At 50.0% G+C, this 23,977-nt stretch overlaps 1 protein-coding gene across 4 annotated transcripts; it reads right to left on the reverse strand.

The window, feature by feature from the left end:
• Window positions 1-343: 343 nt before the first annotated feature.
• Window positions 344-23,108, reverse strand: LOC102690941 (BTB/POZ domain-containing protein KCTD12-like). Of its 4 annotated transcripts, none has more exons than XR_011190266.1 (4): window positions 21,154-23,108; window positions 14,263-14,319; window positions 1,954-3,141; window positions 344-1,854 (listed from the first exon to the last, which is right to left on the reverse strand). XR_011190266.1 is itself a non-coding variant. In XM_069193542.1 (4 exons), the coding sequence occupies exons 2-4, from the start codon at window positions 22,013-22,015 to the stop codon at window positions 2,612-2,614; spliced, it is 1,449 nt and encodes a 482-aa protein (XP_069049643.1). In that variant the 5' UTR covers window positions 22,016-22,824; window positions 22,969-23,108; the 3' UTR covers window positions 344-2,611. The 4 variants fall into 4 exon arrangements, 3 of the variants coding, with proteins under 3 accessions (XP_069049643.1, XP_069049640.1, XP_015206847.2); XM_069193542.1 differs by having other exon boundaries at window positions 344-3,141; window positions 21,154-22,824; window positions 22,969-23,108; XM_069193539.1 differs by having other exon boundaries at window positions 344-3,141; window positions 21,154-22,588; window positions 22,685-23,108.
• Window positions 23,109-23,977: the final 869 nt, after the last annotated feature.

Consider the following 23,977-nt stretch of genomic DNA (forward strand, 5'->3'; position numbering starts at 1 on the left):
AAGCGGACTTGAAACAAGGCGAAGGCTTATTGTGCTGGAGGACGGCCCCGTGTAGATCTCTTCTGCAGGGGGGGGGTCAGCCCTGGGCGCGAGTTAACGTAGACAGAGGTGTGACCCGACTCACCAGCTCCACCAGCTCGGAGCCAGCTGCCAGGATGCAGGCAGCCACCAGCTGAAGCAGAGAAAACGACGCGGGCTAATCCTGCAATTCACACACGAACTAGTGCGCTCCTCCACTCTCAGCGTGACCTCGTGTGTGTCAGGCCGGGGTTTGCCGAGACAGAGCTTGGACGATGTAGCAGGGCAGACAAAAATAACAAAACACACAGATCTTCAGAACATGTTTTTGGTAGGATATGGTTTATTTGTTGTACATTGCATACATCTAGTAAACACTACTGGAAAATTACTTCTGTTGACAGTGTGCTACAGTCTTAGACCTAGCTGCTATTTCAATGTGCTGCTGCAAAGATCAATGAAATATTCATGGCTCAACGGATCAGTCATGCTGGTAGTGTAGATACAGCGGTGTTTCTCTTATGCAATCTTTACGCTACACGGACAGCTCCTCTTTCCTGGGATGTGTCTATCTTTTCCACTCCCAGGTTGATGAATGCTGGGACCTGTTTAGACAAGGTGACCTCTCAGAGCTCACACCAACACACGCCAATCTTTCAGTAAAGGCTGTAAGAGAGGAGGCTTCTAATACACATGCAAATTTAAAAAAAAGTCCTCTGCAATTTCTACAATCGGGACATGGGACAGAGTTGTGCAGCACCTTTCCCATGTGATTCCCAAATTTTTGGAAATCCACTCGGATTTTGGCTGCATTTTTTCCAGGAATCTAGGTGTATATGTTTCTGCGTGGCCTGTGACCAAGAGTTGTCCTGAAAAGTATTCTTGCTATCACGGCCGATTTCAGCCTCTGTTCTGAGAATGAGAAACAGCAAGAATCCAGCTTTTAACGTGCGACCTTATCTCCACATTAACACAATACTTATACAGACCCTGCAGCTGATTACGGTCTTCCTGCTCACCACTCGTCTCTGCAGGTCAGGGGTGTACACTCCTGGTTCTGGAGACCTGCGGTCCACCTGCTTTTTAAAGCGAATTTCTAATCGTCAGCGAGCAGAGAGCTGGAAGCAGTGGTATCATATACTAATTAGGAGAACTAGTAATTCAGATGAAGTCGTTAATTGTCCAGTATGGAATATAAACTATAAGAAGTCAGTAATATCAACGACTCTCTTCTCTCGGAAGCGTAAAGCAAAAGCTGAAGAAACCGATCTGATCGGGAGCGAAACACGAACGAGTTTTCGAGCTGCCTGCCCCGAACCCGACTAATTTATGTTCCGTCAATGAGAAAAAAAAAACTTTGGGTGAAATTTAATACATTTTTTGAGCGAAAAAACGAGATCTTATTTTAAACGCCTTTAACTCGTTTGAGCTTCAGCCAGATGATGGTCAAACACCGCGCGGGCTGAAGTATGAACGTAAGATAAACAGATGCGAAGCAGCACTTTTTAGACAGACAGTTTGCGTCATACGGATCAGATGGTGCGCTTAGGCTGTTCTCTGGAATTCGGAGAACTGGCCTGTTTGGATTAGTGTGTCAAGCGTTAGTCTGGTGCCGAGTCAGTACAATATAACAGAGAAATGGCATAGACATCCATCGCACAACGGTTTGGTCAAATGCGGTTTTATTTCTGTATACAAGCCATCTTCGGATCCTCAGTGTTTTCAAGCCGGTGGCATTAGTCGGTCATCTGCATCCCAACTTTTAAAAAAAAACTGATTTCAGGGAGGGAGGTGTCGCCCCTCCCATGAAAACTTGCGCACTTTTTCAAAGTCCCCCTTGAAAAAAAAACAAATCACAGCTATATAATTAAATAATTCGCTGATAGATACTATATGAAATATGCAATACACTACACTATAAATACTATAACTCACCAGTCCAGTTGAATAATCTCACTTTCTTTGCAAACTTTCGTTGTACAGAGATGCGGCTCGTTTTAGCGGATTTGAGAAAAATGCGGGGGGCGATTTCCGGGGGATTATGGATCACTTACGGGCGTCAGGGAGGAGAGGCTGATTTCCGGCAGACTTGGGATGTCTGAAATGCTGTTTAATATAGTTCATTTACACACGGCCTCATCAGACGTTTCGGCGAAAGCGCGCCGTAAGACCTGAAATGGCTCGGAGTGCCTTACAATAGGAGCCTTAGTGGTCCGGCTGGACCGGACAGTGGAGGCTGTGTCCACACTGACCTGAGCTGAGCAGAGCAGAGCTGGCCCAGTGGGCTGAGCTTCTATGCGTCAGAGTGCGGAGAGGCCGGACGATCCCGACAGGAGTTTGGTGCTGCACCAGCACTTTATCCTTTGTCTAATGAATGGCAGCTGACCTCTTCATGGGAACGAGGGATACAAGCACGAACAGCTAAGACTGCCTGTGAGAAGGGGGCGAGAGGAAGAGTATTCCCAGATTGGCCCCCAGCTGCAGCCTGGAGTCTTCCCTAGAGCAAGCAGGGAGCTGCGGGGGGGTGAGCTAAGCAAGGGGATGCCATGCTGTATGCAAGACCCCCCCCCTCCCACTCCCACTCCCACTCCCACTAGGCATTGTACTTCCGGAGCAGATCGCTCTGCCAGTGCCTCTTCCGGTCGGGAAAGAGCTGGGGGATGCGGATCCTCCGGAAATCCTCGATGCACTTCTGCAGCTCCTCCTCCAGCAGCTTCTTCTCCTCCTCCACGTCCGGGTCCTGCCTGGGGGGCGGCCCGTTCTCCTGCCCGCTGGACTGTCTGAGCAGCAGGGTGGTGGGCCGGGGAGGGGTGTCCTTGGGTGGGAGGGGTGGAGGCGGGGGGGGCACGCTGGGGGGTAGTGGGGGAGGCATGGTCGGAGGAGGAGGAGGAGGGGGGAGTGTGGGGCTAGGGGGTGGCTCCAGGTCATGTGGGGCTAGTGGGGGCTTGGGTGCATCTGGGGAGAAGCCATTCGTCAGGTCCAGCGTGGTGCTGGTTTCTGATTGGTCGCCTGGACTGGCTGAGAGCTCCTTGGCCACACCCACTTCAGGGTGGTTTTGGGTGTTGTCTGGCGGGTTGTCTCTGAGCGGCCTTCCCATGGGCACTGTCCCAGCCTCCCTCTCACCTGGGAACGGAAGACAGAGACGGGACTGTTAGATGAGCACTGCACTCGAGAGCCCTGCTGTCTATTGTATTTTAAGGGATTTCTTTGGTTTTTCTTCAGCAGCTGACATGGTCGTGCCCTTTCTTAAGGGAAACAAGGAAAACAGGCAACGATGCTCTCAGAGGGGGGTGTATCGATTCAACTGGGAATTTGGGAGGGTTGCCGAATTCGCCAGCAGCTAGATCACCCTGCAACCCACTGGAGCTCACACTGTGGTCTGTGTCAGTCCTAATGTCCCAGTATAGTGACGGGGACACTAAACTGTAAAAAGGCACTGTCATTCAGATGAAACATAAAACCGAGGCCCTGACTCTCTGTGGTCATTAAAAATCCCAGGGTGTTTCTTGAAAAGAGTAGGGCAGTTACCCTGGCATCCTGGCCAAATTTCCCATTGGCCTACTCATAATCCCCATCTCTGAACTGACTACATCACTCTGCTCTCCTCCCCACTGAGAGCTCGTGTGTGGGGAGTGTTCTGGTGCACTATGGCTGCCGTCGCATCATTCAGGTGGGGCTGCACAATGGCGGTGGTGGAGGGGATCCCAATTACCTGTAATGCACTTTGAGTGGAGTGTCCAGAAAAGCGCTATGTAAGTGTAAGGGATTATTATTATTATTAACCTAGAGTTGCAAGCACCCTCAGAGAGCATTGAGGGTCAAATGAAAAGTGTGAATTCGATCACCCGTCCTCATTTAGTCAGTGCCTCTACTTTTTTTTTGTGGGGTTCCTTTACATTTGCTGTGCTGACTGACAGTGGGACTGCCCTAAGCCCTGTGTCTCCTCTGCAGTCTGCAGGATATCGAACACTGCCGTAATGTGAGCGTCCCCACAGTACCCCACCCCTCGCTGTCCCACTCCTCGCTCTTTGAAAATTACCCATGATCCAACATCTCGCAATTGATCTGAAGTGAGATTTCCTGCCAGTCCTTGTTGGAAGAGCATCATTATGCTATTTTCTGTGTGTGTTCTGTTTTCTTTTATGCTGAGACTATTTTCCTGAATAATTCATCTTTCCTGCGTGGCTCCACTTGGCTGTTGAGCTCTGCGAGCGGATAACTGAGTGTGTGCAGTAATTTTGCCTAAGTGGCGACTCTCCATGTAAATGCAGCTCAAAGCGAGAGAATTAGGGTGTGTGTATGTTTCTGTGTGCCTCTGTGTGTGTGCTTCATTGCCCAAGATCACCAAAACAATTCTTTGAAGCAATTGCTTAGGTTTCAGGGTATTACATCCATTGAAATGTTCAATTTGTACTGTCCCTGTATTTGTTTCCCTTGTCCAAGATGTGCCATCTAGACAGATTTGATGAGCTGGTGGGACACAGGAAGGGGAAGAGATCGAGCTGATGTAAAGGTGTGTGCACCAGCGATGCTGTAACACTAGATCAGTGCTTTCCCCGATACTGTTAGTTCAGCATATTGAGAAGCTGACCTACGCAGTGCCCCCTGATTTCTGCAACATTGCTGCCTTGTGTAATCCCACAGACCGACAGGGAGAGCAGGCTGGAGAGGCTGGACAGTGACCAATCAAAGTGTGCATGACTGATGCTCTGGAGGTCATTTTTACCCCCCATTCTACCCCTCTAACAGGTCACTGTACACCTGCTACTGCCAGCACCTCCCTCCTGAATGTGCTATACCTACATTCCTGGACATTCCTTCTTCACACACTCACAGGTGGGAAACAGGCAGGGACACAGCCTTTCGCGCATGGGGGCAGTCTAAGAGCGAAACAGGGATTCACATGAGCACAGTAACCCCCCTTATATAACGGCATTAAGCCATTAGAGAAATCAGCTTGCTCCATATGGAAGCTCTCTGCATGTGTAGAATATTCTAGCGCAGTGGTGTGTGTGTGTGTGTGTGTGTGTGCGTGTGTCTCTCAGTTTGAGCACGCGTGAGCTGTGAGAGGAGGAGGTGATGGTGTTTCAGCACAGAGATTATTACCCCGGGGCTGAGGCTCATTTCTCTGCGAGGATTATAAAAAAGAGAGAGCTTTACACTTTCTCCCGTTCTTCCTATAGAATACAGATGCTCTGCACAATGAGTTCCTGCTCTGATCCCCAGAACAGAGCTCTTTCACAATGATTTCTATTGTCAGCAGCAGTAGTAATGATAGTAGTGGTGCTATCACATTGCAGTACAATAACAATAGCAGAGTAGCATTATCTCAGTACGCATGTGTATATACAGTATACCGTAGGCAGGATGTGTGAGAGAATGAGGGGTGACAAGCCATCACTACCATCAAATCATCTACTGCAACTCAGAACAATTTTATTTTCACCACTGTAGCAAGTGGTCTGTGCAATTACGTTGTTTAGATATTGCTTGACACAGAAATACCAACAGCTTGTGGGATCACAGCTGGCCATTCCTGACTTAACTGCCTCCAATGAGTTTTATCAAGCCAATCGAAGCTCGCGTGTGGTCTTAGAGGGCCTGTAAGTTCCCCAGGTTTGTAGTTCCAGGGGACCGGGCCCCGCCAGCCCTGGTACATGCAGTAACACAGTGTGACTGGGACGCTGTTTCCAGGCCTGGGAGAATCACTGGATTTTAGATGTGGCGAAGAGCATTAATCATTCAAAAGAACTTGTTTTGATCTCGTACCCGTTTTACACACCTTCAAATATTCCAAATTCTGTTGAATCGCGAACTTCCAATCCAGTGTTTCTCAGCGTGTCTGGCCACCCAATTGGACCCTGTTGCCCATGTACCATCTCCACACCTGCGTGATGGCTGCAGGACAGGGCAGAGCTGGGCAGGGGGGAGGGGCGCAGATTAGAGATCTCCTTGACGGACAGTACGAGGACAAGGCCATTTGAGGATTAAACCTAATTAGGGACAAGATTATTCCTCCGAAGTCTCCAGATGGAGGAGGTGACACTCCGTCCCAGATCTTGAAACCCCTGTACGGGTCCGTTGCGGGAGCAGATTCAATCTGCGGTTCCCCTTATCGCCAATCCCTCACCCACACACCCCGCTTGCACTGTAGGGTGAGGGGCACTGCCAGCCTGGGCACACTTTCCCATCCGACTGTCTGTCATCAATTTCTGTTCATTTCTCCTGCCTCCTCTCAGACGTCAGAGGGATTTCAATCACAGCCATAATGACTGCCTTGTAATTACAGCTCTTCAACACTGGAAACAGAATTTTATTGCTTGTACGGTTTTTTTTTGGTTGATTGCTGTCATGTGCTCTGGCTTTGTCAAATGATTAGCTGTTATTTTTTTCAAACACTCGGGAGCTTGCTTTTTAAAGTGCTTTTTACTGAACCAGATATTCTATTCTATAGTAGCTCTAAGCAACAGCAAGGTGATGTACCACAATCCATAATAATAATTCCTTACACTTATATAGCGCCTTTCTGGAAATTCTACTCAAGCAGTTTTACAGGTAATGTGTAGCCCGACCTGGAACCTGGATGATGCAACGGCAGCCATAGTGCGCCAGTACTCTCACTACACACCAGCTCTCAGTGGGGAGGAGAATAGAGTGATGAAGCCAGTTCATTAATCTGTTCACAGCTGCCTAGCTGCAGTGAGTTGCCAGTTGTGATTTGCAGGTTAATATAACTGCTGGCTAGTGCCCCAATACATAATGGACATCTCCAGGTGCCTCAGGGTGTCGCACACTGTAATTGTTGGAGGCCACCTGTATATGGGTTGTAGGTGAAGTTATCAGGGGGGCAGTGGGTCCCTACTCATTCAGGGGATGGGGAGTCAGCAGCTTTTTGGGGTTGCTTTGAGGGTTTAGCAAATGAGAACGCAGATCCCGTAATTCGTACAATGCTTTTCAACCCCAAAAGATCTCAAGGCAGCTCAGGGGGATCAGGGGAGCAGTGAGAAATCCTTTACTTCATTAATTTAATTAAGGGGGGAACTTTAGGTAGGTCAGACTGTAAGCCTAGAGGGGCCTAGAGCTGGGCTCACACCTGTACTGTTTCAAACGGTGCCATAGGATTTACTGATGAAGTAGTCAGCATCTCAGTTTCTCACCCCACCCACGGGACACCACCTCCAACAGCAAGGTGTTTCCTGTCACCGTACTGGGGCGTTGGTGTAGAAATTCTGGTCTGGAGGAAAGAGCACCACCTACGGGTCCACCAACATCACTAACAGCAGGTAAGTGATTAAGCTGGCCTAACCCACACCATGCAGGTCTCTAGATGTGCATCTGATTATCTCAGTTACAGGTAAGTTACCTGCACCTGCATATCCTGTGTGCATCAGAGTGATGGAGCTGATTGAATAGAAAACCACATAAGCCACATAACTTAATAGTTTCCAGTCCCCTGCAACTAGGGTATTGACTGATGTATTACTTTGTGCAACACCCTTCAACTAAGCAACATTTAGGTAAAAACTGAAGAGGAATTCAGCTGAAAGATGTTACAAACTACTTGCCACAGGTCTGTTCTAATGCTGGGCTGGTTTGACAGCATCAATTTCCTGCTTCTGTCTGCTGAAAGCCTGTAAGGACGAGTGATAGAAATACCCATTCTGGCTGTGTTAATCGCCCCTGAATAATTACTGACCACAGACTGTACAATGGCGCAATAATGAGGAGCTGCACACAGCTGGCCCGCTGCCTAAACAGCTATAAATAACCTTGTTGACAATCTGTTAACGAGTGCTGACCAAGAGGAGCCTCCCTGAGAGAAAGAGAGGGAGTGCTCCAGTCTGCCAGGGGTCTGCCTCTGGCAACAGCAATGCCAGCTGTTGGGGCTCCACGCAGGAGCTGAACAATTTGGGGCGCAGTGTCGTCCCCACCTTCGGGAGACGTCAGAGGAATATTGAGTTTCCCTGCTCTCCAAGAAGTCCTGAGCTGTCCTCTGCTCCGGCTGTTATATCTCCGGCCTTGGGCTCTGCACCGTCTGCAATCTGTGATAAATTGTTTCCTTCCATGTTTAATTCGGTTGTTTTTTTTGTAATTCATTGGTATCACAAGAAGTTTAATATTGCTGAACATGTTCGCATATATTGCAATTGAGTTAGGCCAAATACAAAAACACAAATTGATGATGACAAAAGGAAGCTTTGGAGCTAAACCAGCTGCACTTTCTCTCTCTCTGAGTGCAGCTGGACAGCGAATGCAGTAACACAATGACACAAGGCAGGAGAAAGCAATGTGGATCTGTTAGTACTGCCATACCTGCTGCACCAGTAAATCCAGCTTGGTGCTCATAGGAACAGCTTGGATTGACCTGTGAGGCCTACAGGCGCGTGCCACAATCGACAGTCTACTTTACCACCTGTATAAATTCTGGTACAGAGGGAAGGGCACTACCTTCTGGTCCACAAACATCACTTACAGCAGGCCTAACCCACACAATGCTCAATCCTGTAGGAAGTGTGGTGTCTTGAATGATATGCTGTCATTGACACTTTAAGACAATGACAATGTCTTAAAATGACGTTTAAGATGTTATTCAACATAATAAGACAACTCCTCCCACTTGAACCTGCTGTAATACTGTTGTAAAAGCTCTAACAATTCATTCGTTAAGGATGTCTCTTTACCTTGAGAACTCATTGGCTTCAGATCTAACATTGTCTCCACTGGTATGCCTGTCTCAGGCTGTTTCTGGGCTGCTGTTTGCTGGCCAGTTCTGTTTGTTGCAAACTGTCACAGAGTGTAGTGAATATCGAGGTGAACCATGAGGTCTTGACTGCTTAACACACTGTGGAAAGATGTGGTTGCATTGTGGCGGCCATGACTGTTGGATAACGTTGTGTCACCCTGCCATTTGCTTTACAGTTTCCTAATGCTTAAACCATCTGTTTCCTACATGTCACCTCAAAGCAACGGGATTATTTTCTTGCAAAGCATGACTCTGTAATGGTCCTGGCTTGAGCAAGGGCTACAGCACTGGACCTGAGACACAGACTCCTGCAACCTGGAGGTAGGATCCAGGGTGCTGGTCAGCCATTACTGACCAGGCAGGATAGTTATAATTAGTAGCTTCATAGCACGAATGCAGACATTCCAAACAAGATTAGCATAACTGTTTTAAAGTAGATGGTTCACATATCAAAATGATTTTCCTGTAAAACAAGTTTCAGGAAAAATATTAATCTTAATAAACCTCTCCTGCAATAAACACAGTTTCAATAGTGAAATGTTAGTCAAAGAACACAAGTGCAAGCTAACAAGTCCATTAGATAATTCAAACCACTTATTCATATAAATGTTTGTGAAACAATACACAGTCATGTTGCTTTCAAGAAGTGTCTAGATCAGATAATTATTAGCTACTGGTAATCAAAAATGCTAAACGGACCTAATGGCCTCCTATGTCCACCACCTTTTCAGTGAACTCATTTTCTAATGAATAAGTAAGGCCTGTCCTGAAGACCCAGTATACAGGCAAAGCATTATACTATGAAGCTACTGTGAACTATTGTGGCATTTGAAATAATCAAGGATTTTCTTTTACATTATAAATTACTGTTTTTGATGGAGTGTGATTCAAGGATCCCCAACTGTTTTCTAAAACGTCCCTGTGTTTACAACAGTTAATAAACCTTCCATTTCAGACAGTGGTCTCAGCCCTGGTCCTGGAGTACTCCTGTGCGCGACCACCGACTAATTTATCTTTATTTTCTGTCTGAGGCCTTTTCAGAAATGTGCTTTCAACTCTGAAACCACTGAATGAGACGTGGAAGTGGTGTGAATCCTGTGCTAATCAGTGATGCACGCGGAAATCTTACTAGTTGGACTTAAGCGGAAGGAAAACCGCTGACTCACGATGGGGCTTGTGTGGCGCCAAGAGGGCACTGCTCCTGGCGCTGTCTGCCCCTGCCCACCTCTCCCTGAGCGGCACAGTAATGGACACAAGACCGGTGACAAACGGGCGGAGGCCCCACGCAGCTCATCCGGCTCGTTAGTCCAAGTCCTCGTTTGTCAGAAGCGGGAGGACGGGATGTGAAATCCAGGAGGCGAGATGAACACGTGGCTCAACTGGGTGGCTGTGGGTGCCAGGCTCTGACTGCCTCCTGCAGTCCCTGGATCATCATGTATGCCCTGTGGCAGGCTGGTGCCACGAGGGAAAAGTCTGCTCCTGTGACACAGTACGGCCTCTTCAGTTTGCACTTTCCTTCACTATTGTGCCGTAAATAGTACATATATGCATTGACCATGCCTGGACTACGATTCTCTTATAATACAGGTGCAAACAGTCTTTAAGAGTCTTTATGAGGCTAGTAAATGCATTAAAATCCTTAGAAATTCCACTTAAGGTTTAATGAATTTCATCCATGCAGTTTGACGCAGGTGTTCTCTCACATTCCTCTTCCGCATGGACAGTTTTTGGATTCATTTCTAAAGGATTACAGCCTGCCCGTCAGGGGCTGCAGTCAGCTTTATCTTCGTGCCTTACTATTCTCTTCCTGTGCTGGGGGTTAGGAATGCACCTTTCCATCGGGAAAGAAAAAAGGATTTGGTTGTATTTCCACACTGCTGCTGTGCTCGATATATGGCTTGGTGTCTTTTTACCTTGGAAGAGGATTATTGAATTTTAAACAATATTATTATAGGGGGTTTTTGTTTTCCTTTTCGGACTGCTCTAAGAGAAGTGCAATTTATTTTGCAATATCCCTTGCTCTGCTCAGTTCATACGTTCACTTATATTTCAATGTCCTGATTCTGTGAGATTTTGATCGTGCCCAATCCGCGTGATTGACACAGCCGTGTAATTATCTGTGTTAAAACAGGATGCTTCAAAACAGCAGCTCATCACGAGGCCTCACAGATCCCAGCTGGGGGTTTTAACACTTTGGTTGCCGGGCAGCTGCCCCTCCTTCTTTCCCAGCTGCATGTTTTCACTCCAACCCGAGCAGATGACTTTCCTCGCCGCTGTGTGCGGCCCTTTTCGGCTCTCCGCCATTCGCTCTCCTCACCATCCCGGGCCTGGATCGTAACCCGCTGCTGCAGCCTGGCGCAACGCGGCCAGGACAACAGGCGTGCCAGTACGGGCATCGCCACTCTGACAGCAGCCTCGTGGCTCACAGGAGAACATCGGGGCGTTTCTCCCACCCTCCCGGATGAGCTCTGCAGAGGAGCCCTGCCCGCTCCAGCTGACGATCAGACCCGACTCTGCACAGAATTAGCACGTCACTTAGAAAGCCTGCAGCCCCCGGCACTGTCACCCCAGCTAATGTTTCATAATTACAGCCTGTAGCTGTAGAGCCCTCATTACTCCCGAGGATTTGAGAACAGGGGAAAAGCAGGGGGATGGCAGTAAGAGTGCCTGGTACGCACTTTGAAACACAGGGCTTCACATTAAAGCTACAGGGCTCACTGGCTAATTGGGACTCTGAGTTACGAGTCTTCCTCTCCCTCGATCCCCCTCTGTATTCTGCATAACGCTTCAGACTGGGTGACAAGAGCCGGGCCACCGCTACTGCATCTCATTGAGATCAGAGGCAGCGACTGAATCCAAACACTAAGAGACCATACCAGAGGTCAGCCTGCCATGTAAAACTGTATTGCGCTGCCCTGGAAACAGGGAGGGGCAGAGCTGTGCCTCCCAGGGTACAAATCTGACCCCGGCCTGGGGTCATTACTCCTGGCCTGGCTTGGGGGAATCTTAAACAGACACCTGCTGTTGTACCTGACACCTCAGGAATAGCTGAAAGCTAGAGATAACATGATCAGGAATAGCCACTAGGCCATAAGTGGCTGTTGGTAATGGCCACTCATAAACCCCCATTCATGGTATTCATGGTAATAACACAGGCTGACCGGAGCAGGACTTGGACTATGAAACTCTCTGTAACACTCCTGGAATGCAGGGCACTGTGGGAAATACACCTTGTGCGCGTCTCCTTCTGTGTTTTCCAGGAAGGGACGTTTTGGTCACAAATTAAACTAATCTCAAACCTTCACTGGGCTGCGCTTGCATCCCTAACCCAGACTGTGCGCTGCTGTACACTGGTGTGCCATGAAATGAGAAGGAAGCCTGTGGATCCAGGCTTTCTTCTAGTTTTTTTCCAGCCAAAACAAATGGACCGAACATTTAACTGTTCTCTTCCCTGAAGCAAGCCATCGACAGCAACAAAGCAACAGTGAAGTAAATGCTGACTGTTAAGGTAAACTTGTGTGCCCGCGGAAGGTGTGGAACATTAAAAGAGTGCTGGGAACCTGTGGCAAGCGCCGGGTTACAGAGCGATCCGAAACACATCGCAGGCTACCCCTCCCCCACTTGCGAGGCACCGGTCACATGACCCTCTAACAGGGCACGGTCATGTGACCTGGGCCAGCAGCTGGAGTCCCTGTGTGTCTCTGGACTGAGACACTCCGGCACTGCCTGCACCACTATGACTCCCCACGCTCACTTCCACGAAGCACGTACCTTCGTTAAATTCAATATTGATGAGCAGCACACGTTAATGCTCAAGTGCATGTTATTCCATGTCATTACATGTGCCTTTACAAAGTCTGAATGAAGCTCCTCTTATTTAACACAAAGACAATGTCAGGGTAAAAAAAAATTGTCTGGTGCTTGCTAGACCCAGAAGTTATATATTGATTCAAATGCATGCATGTGTGAATTGCAATTCAATTCTTCTAGAGTCCCTTAACATTCACTGTATTTTGTCACATATTTTAAAGTAATAAAATTCAAACAACATTACCCATCCAAAAGCATAACGAAGCAGGACTACATCCTGTGGTTTTACCATGAAATCCGTTTGAGTGATCTGACTTAAAGTCACAATTCACTCGCGGTTTCTTCCATCTCAGACTGAACTCCCTTGTCCTTCAAGCTCCCAGGTGCTGTCAGTGTATCACAGTGTGTCTGTTCAGATCGGTTTGGACTGGAGCCTTGAAGCTCATCCATGCAAATATTCAGGTCTTAATATGAGCACACAGAGAAATCCACAATGCTGGGACTCCACTGTACTACTCCGGTCTGAACCTCATGATGAGATATTACCTGCCAACTTTATATTCAATTTATATTCAGTAGACCCCTGGCTATGGGGTGTGGGTTCAAGTCCCATCCAGCATGGGTGTCAGATGCTCTCTTGTCCTCTCAACACTACAGAGCCAGGATCAGCTTTGTTGTGATGAGCTGCTATGGCCTTCATCTTTTCAGCTATGTTGAAAGTGAAAATGAATTAATGTAGTTTCCTTTTTACTGGGCCTTTTGCTTCTTGCTTGATTTACGCCTTTAATCTTTTATAACCTCTTTCATAACTAAAAGGGTGAGCAAATTGTGCTCTGGAGCAAATAGATATGAAATCTCTCCTGTGAAGGGGTGTATCTACCACAGTCTGTGGTATGCTGTAGTGTCAGTGTGGAGTATTGACATGTACAGAAAATAACCCACTGGTGTCCAATACTGAATTTCACATAGGATCCTCCTTGTATATTTTAAATGTGATGCTGTGTTGCCTGAATTCCTCAAATGCTCTAAATTATTTTAATAGCATCACAGGTTCTACCCATGCATGCTTATTTAACATACTGTACATATTCCCAGACCTTCTTTCTCAGTATTGGAACAAAAGGCCAAAGAACATGACTGCAGAATTGTTTTCCTCCCACTAACATGACCACCTTTGCCTCATTTTGGCAGAGCTCAGACACTAAAAAAGTTTGTGCCTGTTTATTTCTGGGAAGGGAGACCACTAAAGTTGATGGCACCAGAATTCCCAAATCAATTTTTCAGTATGGTGAAAGCTGTACTGTACTTTCAGCTGTAGGAAGTGCTGTCTTTCAGAGGAGACATTAAAACTGAAGTACTGCCACTATGCCTAGAAGTGCCTGTTGGGCCACTGTGGTCCCTGGGCACTGTTAGAGTAGAGGTGGTAACTGCAGTATCCTGGCAAAATTCTAGTCTGTGCCTGTTTGTACAATCTGACCTCCGTAAGGTGCTCCCATTATGCAATCAGTGAAGCAGTTTCTCACTTCTGCACCTGATCTGTGCAGCGGGGCTGCTGGCGCAGAACGGCTGCCACGCGTCACCCAGGTGGGCACTGCCCTTTCTCGGGGTAAGAGCAGGAGCAGGTAGAGGGCGGGGATACGGCTGAGTGGTCAAGCTGGGACAGGAGGAGGGGGTGAAAGGTGTCACTGTACCTGTTCCAGGAAGTGGCCGACTGCCGCCCTCCTCCTCGCTCCCGACTTCGCCTTTACCTGCGCAGACAAGACAAGCTCGTCACACCTCCCACTCCCCAGCTGCGACAGGCACACACCTCCCTCCTCTACAACCCCTTCAGCAGCACTCACTACCACAGGCATCACAGACCCTGAGCAAGGCACATGATTTAGTCCCAAGCCCAGGTGACTATAGGGTACATACACCCTGGTACATTTTTAAATCCTTTCCTATGGAGGTCTTCACATACTCCGAAAAGAGCTGTATTCCTAGTCCTGGGGCATAAAATACCACAGGGCCCCTGCAGAACAGTTTCGAAGAATGTGGAAAACAAACTTTTTTTCTGCCTGTTGATGAGCAGCATCACTCAGAGAGCGAGAGGCCTCTAGTGAGAGAGAGAGAGAGTGGGAGGAAAAGAAAGATTCTTGGATAGGCAAAAAAATCGAAAGAGGGGAAGTTTTTGTCTTGAGAGAGATGGGGAGGGGAGGGGCCGAGGAAGACTGGGGGTAGGGGGGGGAGAGAGAGAAAAGGAAGAGAGTGTGGCTTTCTGAACAAAATCAACAGGGGGGTGTTGGGGGGCGGGAGGCAGGGCGATTCACCTTGGTGATCTGGGATGGAATGGTGGTAATAGCAGAGTGAGTGAGAGTTTATTTTTAAACTGGGAAGGTAGGGGGGGGACAGAGCAAATAGCCTTGGGGAAAGAAAGGAGGGGGCCTGCAGGGAGCTTTTCTCTGCAGAGGCAGGCAGAGGGGAGCCCTGTGGAGACTTTAAAAATACAGATACACATTTGTAAGACCACAAAAGAACAGGAAGGTTACAGAGATGGGATGTCAATGTCTTAATGATTGCACTGACTCTTCTTGAATGTCCCCCATAAATGAACGCTAAGAGACTCAGAGATAAGGGCAGTGGTAGAAGCAGGGTTCTGCTGTTTTTATCCTCTGAGTGGATCAAGGCTGTGATCCCCTGAGTGGGAGGACTCTCTGGACCCCAGGCTGACCCTTGAGTGGGTGTGTCACTAGGATGTGACCAGGCCCTACACTGTGAGCACTTGCCTGCAGCTGCTGCATGGCCTCAGGCCGGGCTGTGAGCAAGGGATGGCGCCTTGTTATTACAGTACCAGTTTGTATTGGTAAGGCAATGTAATGGTCAGGACCTTTCAGATCACTGATAATGAAGACCTGGTACTAATTAGTGATCAGTTACTAAACTGAAGGTCCCAGACTGCCTAGGCGTGCAGGGCGCAGAGAGTTTCGTTGCTTCAGATGATCTGGAGAAGAGGGGCTACAAGCTCCAGCCCCAGTGTCAGGTGGTCTCCTTACAGATATGCCTCCACTCCCCCAGCCTCCGGGCAGGCTCAGATTCAGTGATGGCGTGACAGCCAGCTTCCCAGGCCGGCCCCCTGCGTCTGACCTACAGCTCCTCACCTTCGGCGGACTCCGTAAGGACACGGTCATATTGGATTGTAGCGATCGAATGTTTTCAGACAAGGAGACGGAACGCATTTAAAAAGAAATCGTGTCAAAGCATTTATCAGTAAGAGGACGAGGCAAAACCACAACAGGCAAATACTTTTCATTTGCACATCCTCCAATGCAGATTTGCGCTCTGTAATTTCCCTAGGGCTCTTTTATGATTTCAAAAGAACTGTTTTAGAGCACCGGCTCCTCATCCTTCACTTTTCCGCACACAGTGTGATCTGAATGCGAGCAGCTTCCCTCTTTCACGAGCAGTGAAGTGTTCATCTGCCACTTCAAAGACGAGCGATTCCCAGTTGCGAGACGACAGAAACACACACACTGCATAAATCAGATTGCCACAACCCGAGTTCATCACAAAATAACTTTATTGTCTTACTCTGGTCACAGTAGGCATACTATTCCATAGACATCAAAAAAGTGGATCTGCTCATGGTTTTGGCACAGGTTCATGCACATTTAAACTTTTAGCCAAGGGTTTTTTTTTTCGGTTTTCTTTTAAACACAGAGCTTTACGACTGGTCTGCTGTAACATCCCCAAAAAAGGCATGAAGTCTTTTTGTGCTTTTCTGAACAGCTATTCTCATTACTGCTGTTTAGTTCTCCCCGTCCTTCGGCGGAAGGATCCCAGGATGCTCTGGGAGATAAACACAAACGACACTGGCCAGTCTGTGGCTTCTTCACTTCAAGACACACTGAAAAATACACCCTGTCAAACACAGGCACAGGAAACACTAAAGAGAGAGCAGGATTCTGGGAGCAGGATCTTTTTCACTCTAGCAGATGTGCTTTTGGGGCTTTCTGGGTGTGTGTGTGTCCAGACGGACTTCACCAAGGTACCCCTTAATGTGATTCTCCCTGTCTGCACCCAAAAAAACTCCCTGGCACACAGAGGGTTAGTCTTGTTCCAGTGCTGACTGACCTGGCGGCAAGCAGAGATGGGCCTTCAAAGGCTTTACTCACCGACAGAGCACCCACCTCCTCCAGCGGGAAATTGAACATAAAAGAAACCGAGGAGGTAATAAAGAGAATGTAAAAATATAGTACCTATGGCTGGGCTGGAGATCTGACCCTGGTCTCAGAAACAGCAGCCTGAGTACAAACACTGATTTGCAGTGCTTTGTCGATCCGAAATCAGCTATCGCTTCAAAAACAAAATGCCTCTGTACAGAGTCCCACAAGGGTTCAGACACTGCCGGGGTTCAGGCACCCCGGCACTGACTTTCTCCATTCACGGGGAGCCTCGTATTTTAGTGGGTTCTCTTTTTTTTCTGCATTCGAGCAAAAGAAAACCTCTTGGAATCTTGCGGCTCATCAAGCCGGTGGGAAAAAAACGCTTGTTGATGTAAGCAGGCTGGCGGTGTGGTGACTGCGGCGCACGGGACACGAGTGGGGTTTGGAGTTCTGAACGCCCCAGAGGGTGTCTCACTCCAGAGGAAGGAGGTGTGGCTTCGAGGGGGGGGGAGGGTTGTAAGCTTTGTGCCTGCTTGGGAAATGCTGAAGACCCCACAAACACCGGTGTTGATTACTGACAATCAGAGCCTCGGAGCCCACACTTCCAGTCCAAGGGGCTGCTCCCTGGCATGGGTAGCGGAGCAGAAATAAAATCAGCCCCCAGAAGCACACAGCCTTTCAAATCCCTATAGGAGCTTATTAGCACAGCCCCTGAGTGTCTCTGTGCCTCAGTTCGCTGGTGCGAGAACATGAACCTACACTCACTCCCCAGAGCACAGGGCTTTGGTGCACTGGGAATCAGGAGTGTTTTGGGATGTGTTTGTTTTCTGTGCTTTCGACAGCCAAACTTTTCGCAATCTGAAGCAGGAGACCCTGTGCTGACAGAGGGGAATCTGTCTTTTGGCCTTCCCCAAATCCTGTCCTGGAATTACAGCCACTGCCAAAACCTTCAGCAGTCTTCACCTAATATCGAAAAACCATGAATATTTTTAGTCTAAAACGCAGGCGCTCAACAGCTTCAGCTTTGGGCAGCTCTTAGTCCTGGCTTTTCTTTGAAGGATAGCATCGAATCTACCGAATGGACACATTCAAAAAGCGACTGAGAAAGAGACACAATCAAACCTTCTGCTCTCTCCCTTCATATCCGTGGTGCAGGTGACCCTCAAACACAGAATGCTCGCAGTTTTCGAGACAGCACCTCTGACTCAGCCTCACTTCAAAGCTTCCCGATCCCACAGACACCCCCAAATCTGCAGCGCGTGGGACAAAAACTCATGGTGTTGGGGCGTCCCAGAAGTCCCAGACTTCTTCCTACGGTGACTCATCTCGTGGCCACAGCCTACTTCCCTGGCCCGAGCCCATTCACTGGAATGACACCCAAGAACCTCCTCTGCTACCAGATCCTGCTAATGAGCTGTAATTAAAAGCGATTTTAGCAGAGAGTCAGGAGTTGCCCTTTCCTCAGTTGTCAGTATAGAAAGCTGGCTCAGACACTTCTGTGAAAGACACTCGGTTGTGCAGTTCTGTTTTTCCTCTCCAGGAGCTACGGCAGGAAGATGAATTCAAGCCCCAATCAGACCTCGTAGCTTCCAGGGGCAGAGGAGACAGATCTACACCGAATCCGGGCTTCCCACTGCACCAGACATCTGGAGGCGCACTGAGAGACCCCTGGCCCTCACAAACCCACGCCTCCTCGCAAACACCACTTCCCACCTTCTCCTAACCTTTGGGGCAAATCGCGTCCACGAGAAGAACCAAAATCAAGAGGGGCTCCAGCCTGCACACCTTGCTTTCAGTTATCTGTAGCTGACTGACCCAGAAACCTCACCCGGCTGCTTCTTAAAGGATACCAGCCATAATACCACGGCAGGTTATTTCACTTGCAATGACTGTTCGCGAAAGGAGGCGGAGAAACAATCCCGAGGCCGACTTCTTTTTAGCAGTTCGACGGCCGAGATCCTCTGCATGCTAGCATGGCGGAAGTTGTCCACGTCGTGCGAATGGGCGAACATCATCGCAAAACGATGGCCTGTTCCTTATTGACAGGACAGTGAATACTCCTAGAGGGAGGTTGGGGGACACAGTAAAGTCACCTGGTTCTGGGGGTGTAGTCCCCTATAGCAGCTGAAGTGTTTCTCAGGGGTGATCAGCATGCCAAGCTAGTGGTCCACCTGCCTGTTGGATAACTGACTGGATGTGTGCCTACCTACCCCTAAGACACGGTTTTAAGTCCCCGTCAATGACCCTGACAAGATGCGCGGTTTTAATCGAATCTGCGCGTTACATCTTCTCTGTCCTTCTCCGCTAGCCTGCCCTCACTGCTGCCTCCTCACCCCCAGGAACCGAGCCTTCCTCCTGGGCCACAGGAAGGCAGGGCCAGCCTTTCCACAAGCTGAACAAAATGTAACCCCCCCACCCCCCCTTCTCTCCTCCCTGCTTGCACAGTCCTGGGGTACCTCCAAAATTCAGGAGTAAAAAAATTTGCCCTGGCAACACCTGTACTTCAGCAGTGTTTTCCCCAAAACTGCCACAGCGGTTGTCCAAAGGCTTACTTTAGTTATCTGTAGTAAAATGAGGCAGACAAAAACACTGCTCCCTCATCAAAGGCAATCCACCTGTAATTGTGATGGAATTACAGCAGTGCTGATTGTTGTGCTCTATTTTAAGTGCAGGCGATGTGCTTTCTTTTCTTTCCCGGAGAAGGCGAGGTGGTGAGGCTCAAAGCCTGACTTTTTGTCACCAATTAAATGCAGATCAATAAATATAATCATTGCCTGCCCGAGTTTTTGCAACAAGCTCACTTAATGGCGTCTATCACTGTGGCCGCACCTCGATGCACAGACCGTTAGCCGAGCACGCTCATTGATTTTGGCGTTATATAAACGTGTGGGAAAAAACAGGCAATAACACAATAGGTCTTCACATGACTCATGCTGCCCCACTTCTTAAACAGCTGTCCGGCGGGTCTCGCCGAGAAGCTCCTCTGGGGCCTCACAGCTGCCTGGCAGTGTGGGACACCTCTTACCAGCCTGGCGTCTCGCAGGTCTTCTCTGCAGGTGCGGGCGACTGCGGGAAACCTTAGCATTCTCCAGAAAACAGGAGGCAGGTCTAGAGTTTTAGCTGTCTGTCTGTGCTTGGAGAGAGCTTATCTTCTCGATTATTGGGCTCAGGGAAGAATCTGCGCCTTTCGGAGTTCAGCAGGAAGAGCAGCCTGGACAATGTGCTTTCTGGAGCCCCGTACAGTACTGCCACAACCCCTCCTCCACGGGCAACAGAATGTCAAGAAAAAAAAATTGTTCCCGGTAAAGTTAAACGGGATTAACAGCCTCTCGCTTGTAAATGTTGTTCTGCCACAGCAGCAGCAATGTCAGTATCGAGCACAGAAAGATGCAAGAAACTGGTGGAGACCAGTGGCAGCTGGAGGAGAGCGAGAGGGCAGGTGCGGCTCACCCTCATCTGCCCTGACGGCGCAGTGACAGAGCCGTTCCCCTGCCTTTGAAGCTCGCTCGTGTTTTTCCTTTTTTCCCCCTCCGCTGAATGTCCTGCCCAGAGACGCTCCCCCTGCCCCTGCATGGCCGGGGGGTCCCCGGGCTCACGGCAGGGCTGAGGAGGAGGGGGTAGGGGTGCCTACTGCTTATTGATCTAGTCCTCCCTTCTGCCTTAAGCCCTGAAGGCTTAGGAGGGCAGCATCAGTTCACGGGGATCACGTCGCGCTGCCTGATCGGCCCTCGATTTCCTACCGTATTGATCAAGGGGGGGGGGAAAATGTAGTAGAAAATGAAAGACGTTACCTCCCCGCCCCCCCCTTCTTCATCGGGGAAGGCAAAGAGGGACCTTGAGGTCATTTTTTTTTTCACGGTTTGATAATCACCAGAAGGAATTAAAAAAAGGATTAAAAAAAGCCACCCGGCAGCAGACCGAAAGGAATGTGATCCCGGATGACCGCCGGTATCAATAACGGCCCTCTTCTGTTTTATTATTTTGCGCAGATGTACCAAGAGGAAGAGAGACTTCGCCCCTGTTTAGCTGCCCCTTTTAGAATAATAGAAAGGGAACCTTTGCCGTTTCCCAACCCCACAAACCCCCCCACCGCCCGGGTCTCAGAGCCGAGCGCTACTGGAGACGCAGCAAGACGGCGTCACCAGTCGTTAAAAGAGGTCCTGCGGGGGTCCTGCAGTCTCTCCACAGGGCGCGCGAAGGGTCAGTTTGCGCTGTGGTTAAACAGCTTCTGGGTAAGAAGACCTGTTTGGGTGAGCTCGGGCACAAAGAGGGGGAGATGGGGGCAACGAAAGATCTCTAATCTACAGCAGGTGGGGCCGCCTTGGAGCACAAGGGGATTCTGGGAAGGCAGGCGGACGGGCGGAGGTGAGTGGGTGCGCGGGGGGTGCTGTGGGGGGGGCTCGGTAGGGGGCGGGGAGAGGGGCCGTTGACCTCACTCACGGTAGAACACGTATTCGGTGTAGCTGGTCCAGATCTTGTCGTCGGTCTGGTCGTGGGCGAAGGCGCAGGTGCCCGTGGAGTTGCAGGCCACCATGTGGAAGCCGGCGTCGGCCAGCCGGTCGAAGGCCTGCTCCAGGAAGGTGAACTTCAGGTAGTAGCGGGAGGTGTAGCGCTCGGGGGGCCGGTCGGGGTCCCGGCTCTCGTTCAAGGTGTCGCCGAACACCTCCTTGGCCAGCGAAGTCTTCCCGCACACCATGATGCGCGCAACCCGCCGGAACTTGGCGTCCGTCTGGCTGTCGCGGCCCAGGGTGTAGGAGCCCCGGTACCCGATGGTGATGAAGCCGGAGCGCCGGGTTTCGGCGCCGCCCCCGGGGGTCAGACTGGCACAGGCGGCGGCGGTGGCGGCACCCAGCGAGGACAGGTTGCGCGCGGCGGCGTCGGCGGTGGGCGAGGACTCCTCGGGGTCGCTGGGGCAGCCGTCGTCGCCCAGCGAGTTCTGCTTGCTGATCCTGGGCGCCAGCAGCTTGACCAGCTCGGGCAGGTTGAAGAACTCGGCCTCGCGCTGCAGCCGGCCGCGCTCGGGGAAGTGCTCGGGCAGCACCAGGGTCTGGTCGCGCATGTAGTCCAGGATGTAGCGGAACAGGAAGCCGTCCCGGTCCACGAAGAAGCGCCCCTTGGCGTCCCGCGCTAGCCCCCTGGCGCTCTTGCGGCTGAACATCTCCCAGAGCAGCGAGTCGGGCACGCTGGTGAGGGTGGAGGAGCGGGTGATGTACACCTGGCCGCCCACGTTCAGCTCCACGATCTCCGGGAATGCCGCCTCCTCCCCAGGCGGGCAGCCGCTGGCGTGGTCCGGCAGAGCCATGGTCGGGCGCGTCCGGGCGGGCAAGGAGACCCCCAGCCCCTCCCTCTCGCTATCGCCTTCTCTCGCCGTGTGCGGCGGCGACTTCTTCGGCCTCGCCGAGCTGGGCGCGCCGACAGGTAAGGGGCGACAACTCCACCGCGCGACTCTCGGACCGAGCGGAAAGCCTCGAGAGGGAGAGGTTGTGACACCGGTAAGCCCTGGAAAACGCCTTCTGATTTTCAACTTCTCTCGCAGAATAAAGCCGGTGAACGGGCAAGGTGTTCAGCAGAGCACACGGCTTGGTGGTGAAACTCCGGCAGGGCACAGTACCAGCCTCCTCCTCTTCATTGCCCGAGAGAAATCGCCGCCTGGCTTCTTCTCCTCCAGTCTTCTTTGCAGGTGGTGGTGGTGGGGGGTGTTTCTGTATTCCCAGGACACTGTGGGCGCACTAAGAGCCAGGCACTGCTATAAGGAAAGACCGCTACGGAGGCATTCTCAAGCTGTCAGTCCGAGACACGCAGGTAACAGCCCGTCTCTCTGGGACGCGTGAAATATGTTTGCAAACAGCAAATACAAAACATCTCCGTACAGCTTCTGCAGAAGAAAAAAAAAAAGGAAAAAATCTCTTCAGGGACGCGAACACGGAAGATGCGCAGTGAAAATCAAAACAACGAAAAACCGGGACAATACCTGCCGAGCCGCTCTCTGTCGATGAATCAAAGCCGTAAATTTGGAGTGGGGGAACTAAAATATCCCTCTGTCCAGTTGGAGAACACTCAGTTCAGTATCCGGGAGACCCGTTTCGCGTAAGTAAAAGCAAGCTGCGGCGGCTGGAGAGCAAAAAAAAAAAAAGAGATTGTCGAGGTCCCTTAGTCAAAAAAAACAAATAAAAATAATAAGGAAATAAAAGCAGGTTTCGGTACTTGGAGCGCCTAGAACTCCCCAAAGGAAACCACGAAGAAGGCAAACATAACTGTTAAAAATATGTTGAAGCAGTAATGGGAGCCGATGGTGACGGCTAGGACCACCTCTGGGTCCATGCCTGCGCGCAGCGGCTGTCGTCTGCCTTCGCTCCTGCTCCACGGCTCGCACACCGACTCTCCTCGCCCGACACCCCGCTCCCGCGCACTAATAGCCTCCGCGCCGGCCCCGCCCCCCCCCGGCCCCGGGGCTCGGCCGCGTCACACTGGCGCCGCTCCAGAGGCGTGAGCCCGAGGGGGAGCGAGCGCCCGGCTCGTGGCGGAAACGGGACGGCATGCGCGCCAATAAGCGGGACAGATTGTGCCAGACTTGAGTCCAGCATTTTTTTTTTATTTGCATGATTTATATATTTTTATTTTATTTGCCTGCAGTACAGTAGTGTATCTGAAATTATACTTAATTAACAGGGAGAAAAGCAAACGCTTATCACCAGAGTGAAAACCACTGGCCTGTACTGCACGTCCAATAGTAAATGAATAACGCATTCATTTGATTGCTCGATGTACATGAGGCTCTAAGATGCTTTGGAAGCGTTCCTGTAACACACTCCGTTTAACCAGCAGTACAGAAAGTTCCCACGCTGCTGTAAATCACGCCCTTCCAAGACTGGTGTGCTTTAATGCCCGACAGACGCAGCAGGATTGTCTCATATTCTGCTGGTGTTATTTGAGCGGGTGGGACAGGCTGGCAGTGTTTGGATTCTGTTCTGGTGATTAATAAAAATGCAATAACGAGAAAGTGAAAGCTTGCAGTTTCGGGTCGGAGTCGTTCCGGGCAGGGAACACACAATAAACGCTTACACTGCCGTGTCCCGTGCTTCCTGGGCACCAAACCTCCAGTTTTTAATCTTGCCTGCGGAGACAATTTAGCTTGTACATACTTGTGTGCCAACAGCACTTTCAGCCGGGGTTCGTGTATTTTTTTAACTTTTGCCGCGGTGACGCCAGAACCTTTGCTGTACGTCTATATGTGCGTGTGAGGTCGCGTTCATAATCATTGCTC

The sequence above is a fragment of the Lepisosteus oculatus genome, chromosome 8 (assembly GCF_040954835.1).
Source record: "Lepisosteus oculatus isolate fLepOcu1 chromosome 8, fLepOcu1.hap2, whole genome shotgun sequence".
NCBI lineage: Eukaryota > Metazoa > Chordata > Actinopteri > Semionotiformes > Lepisosteidae > Lepisosteus > Lepisosteus oculatus.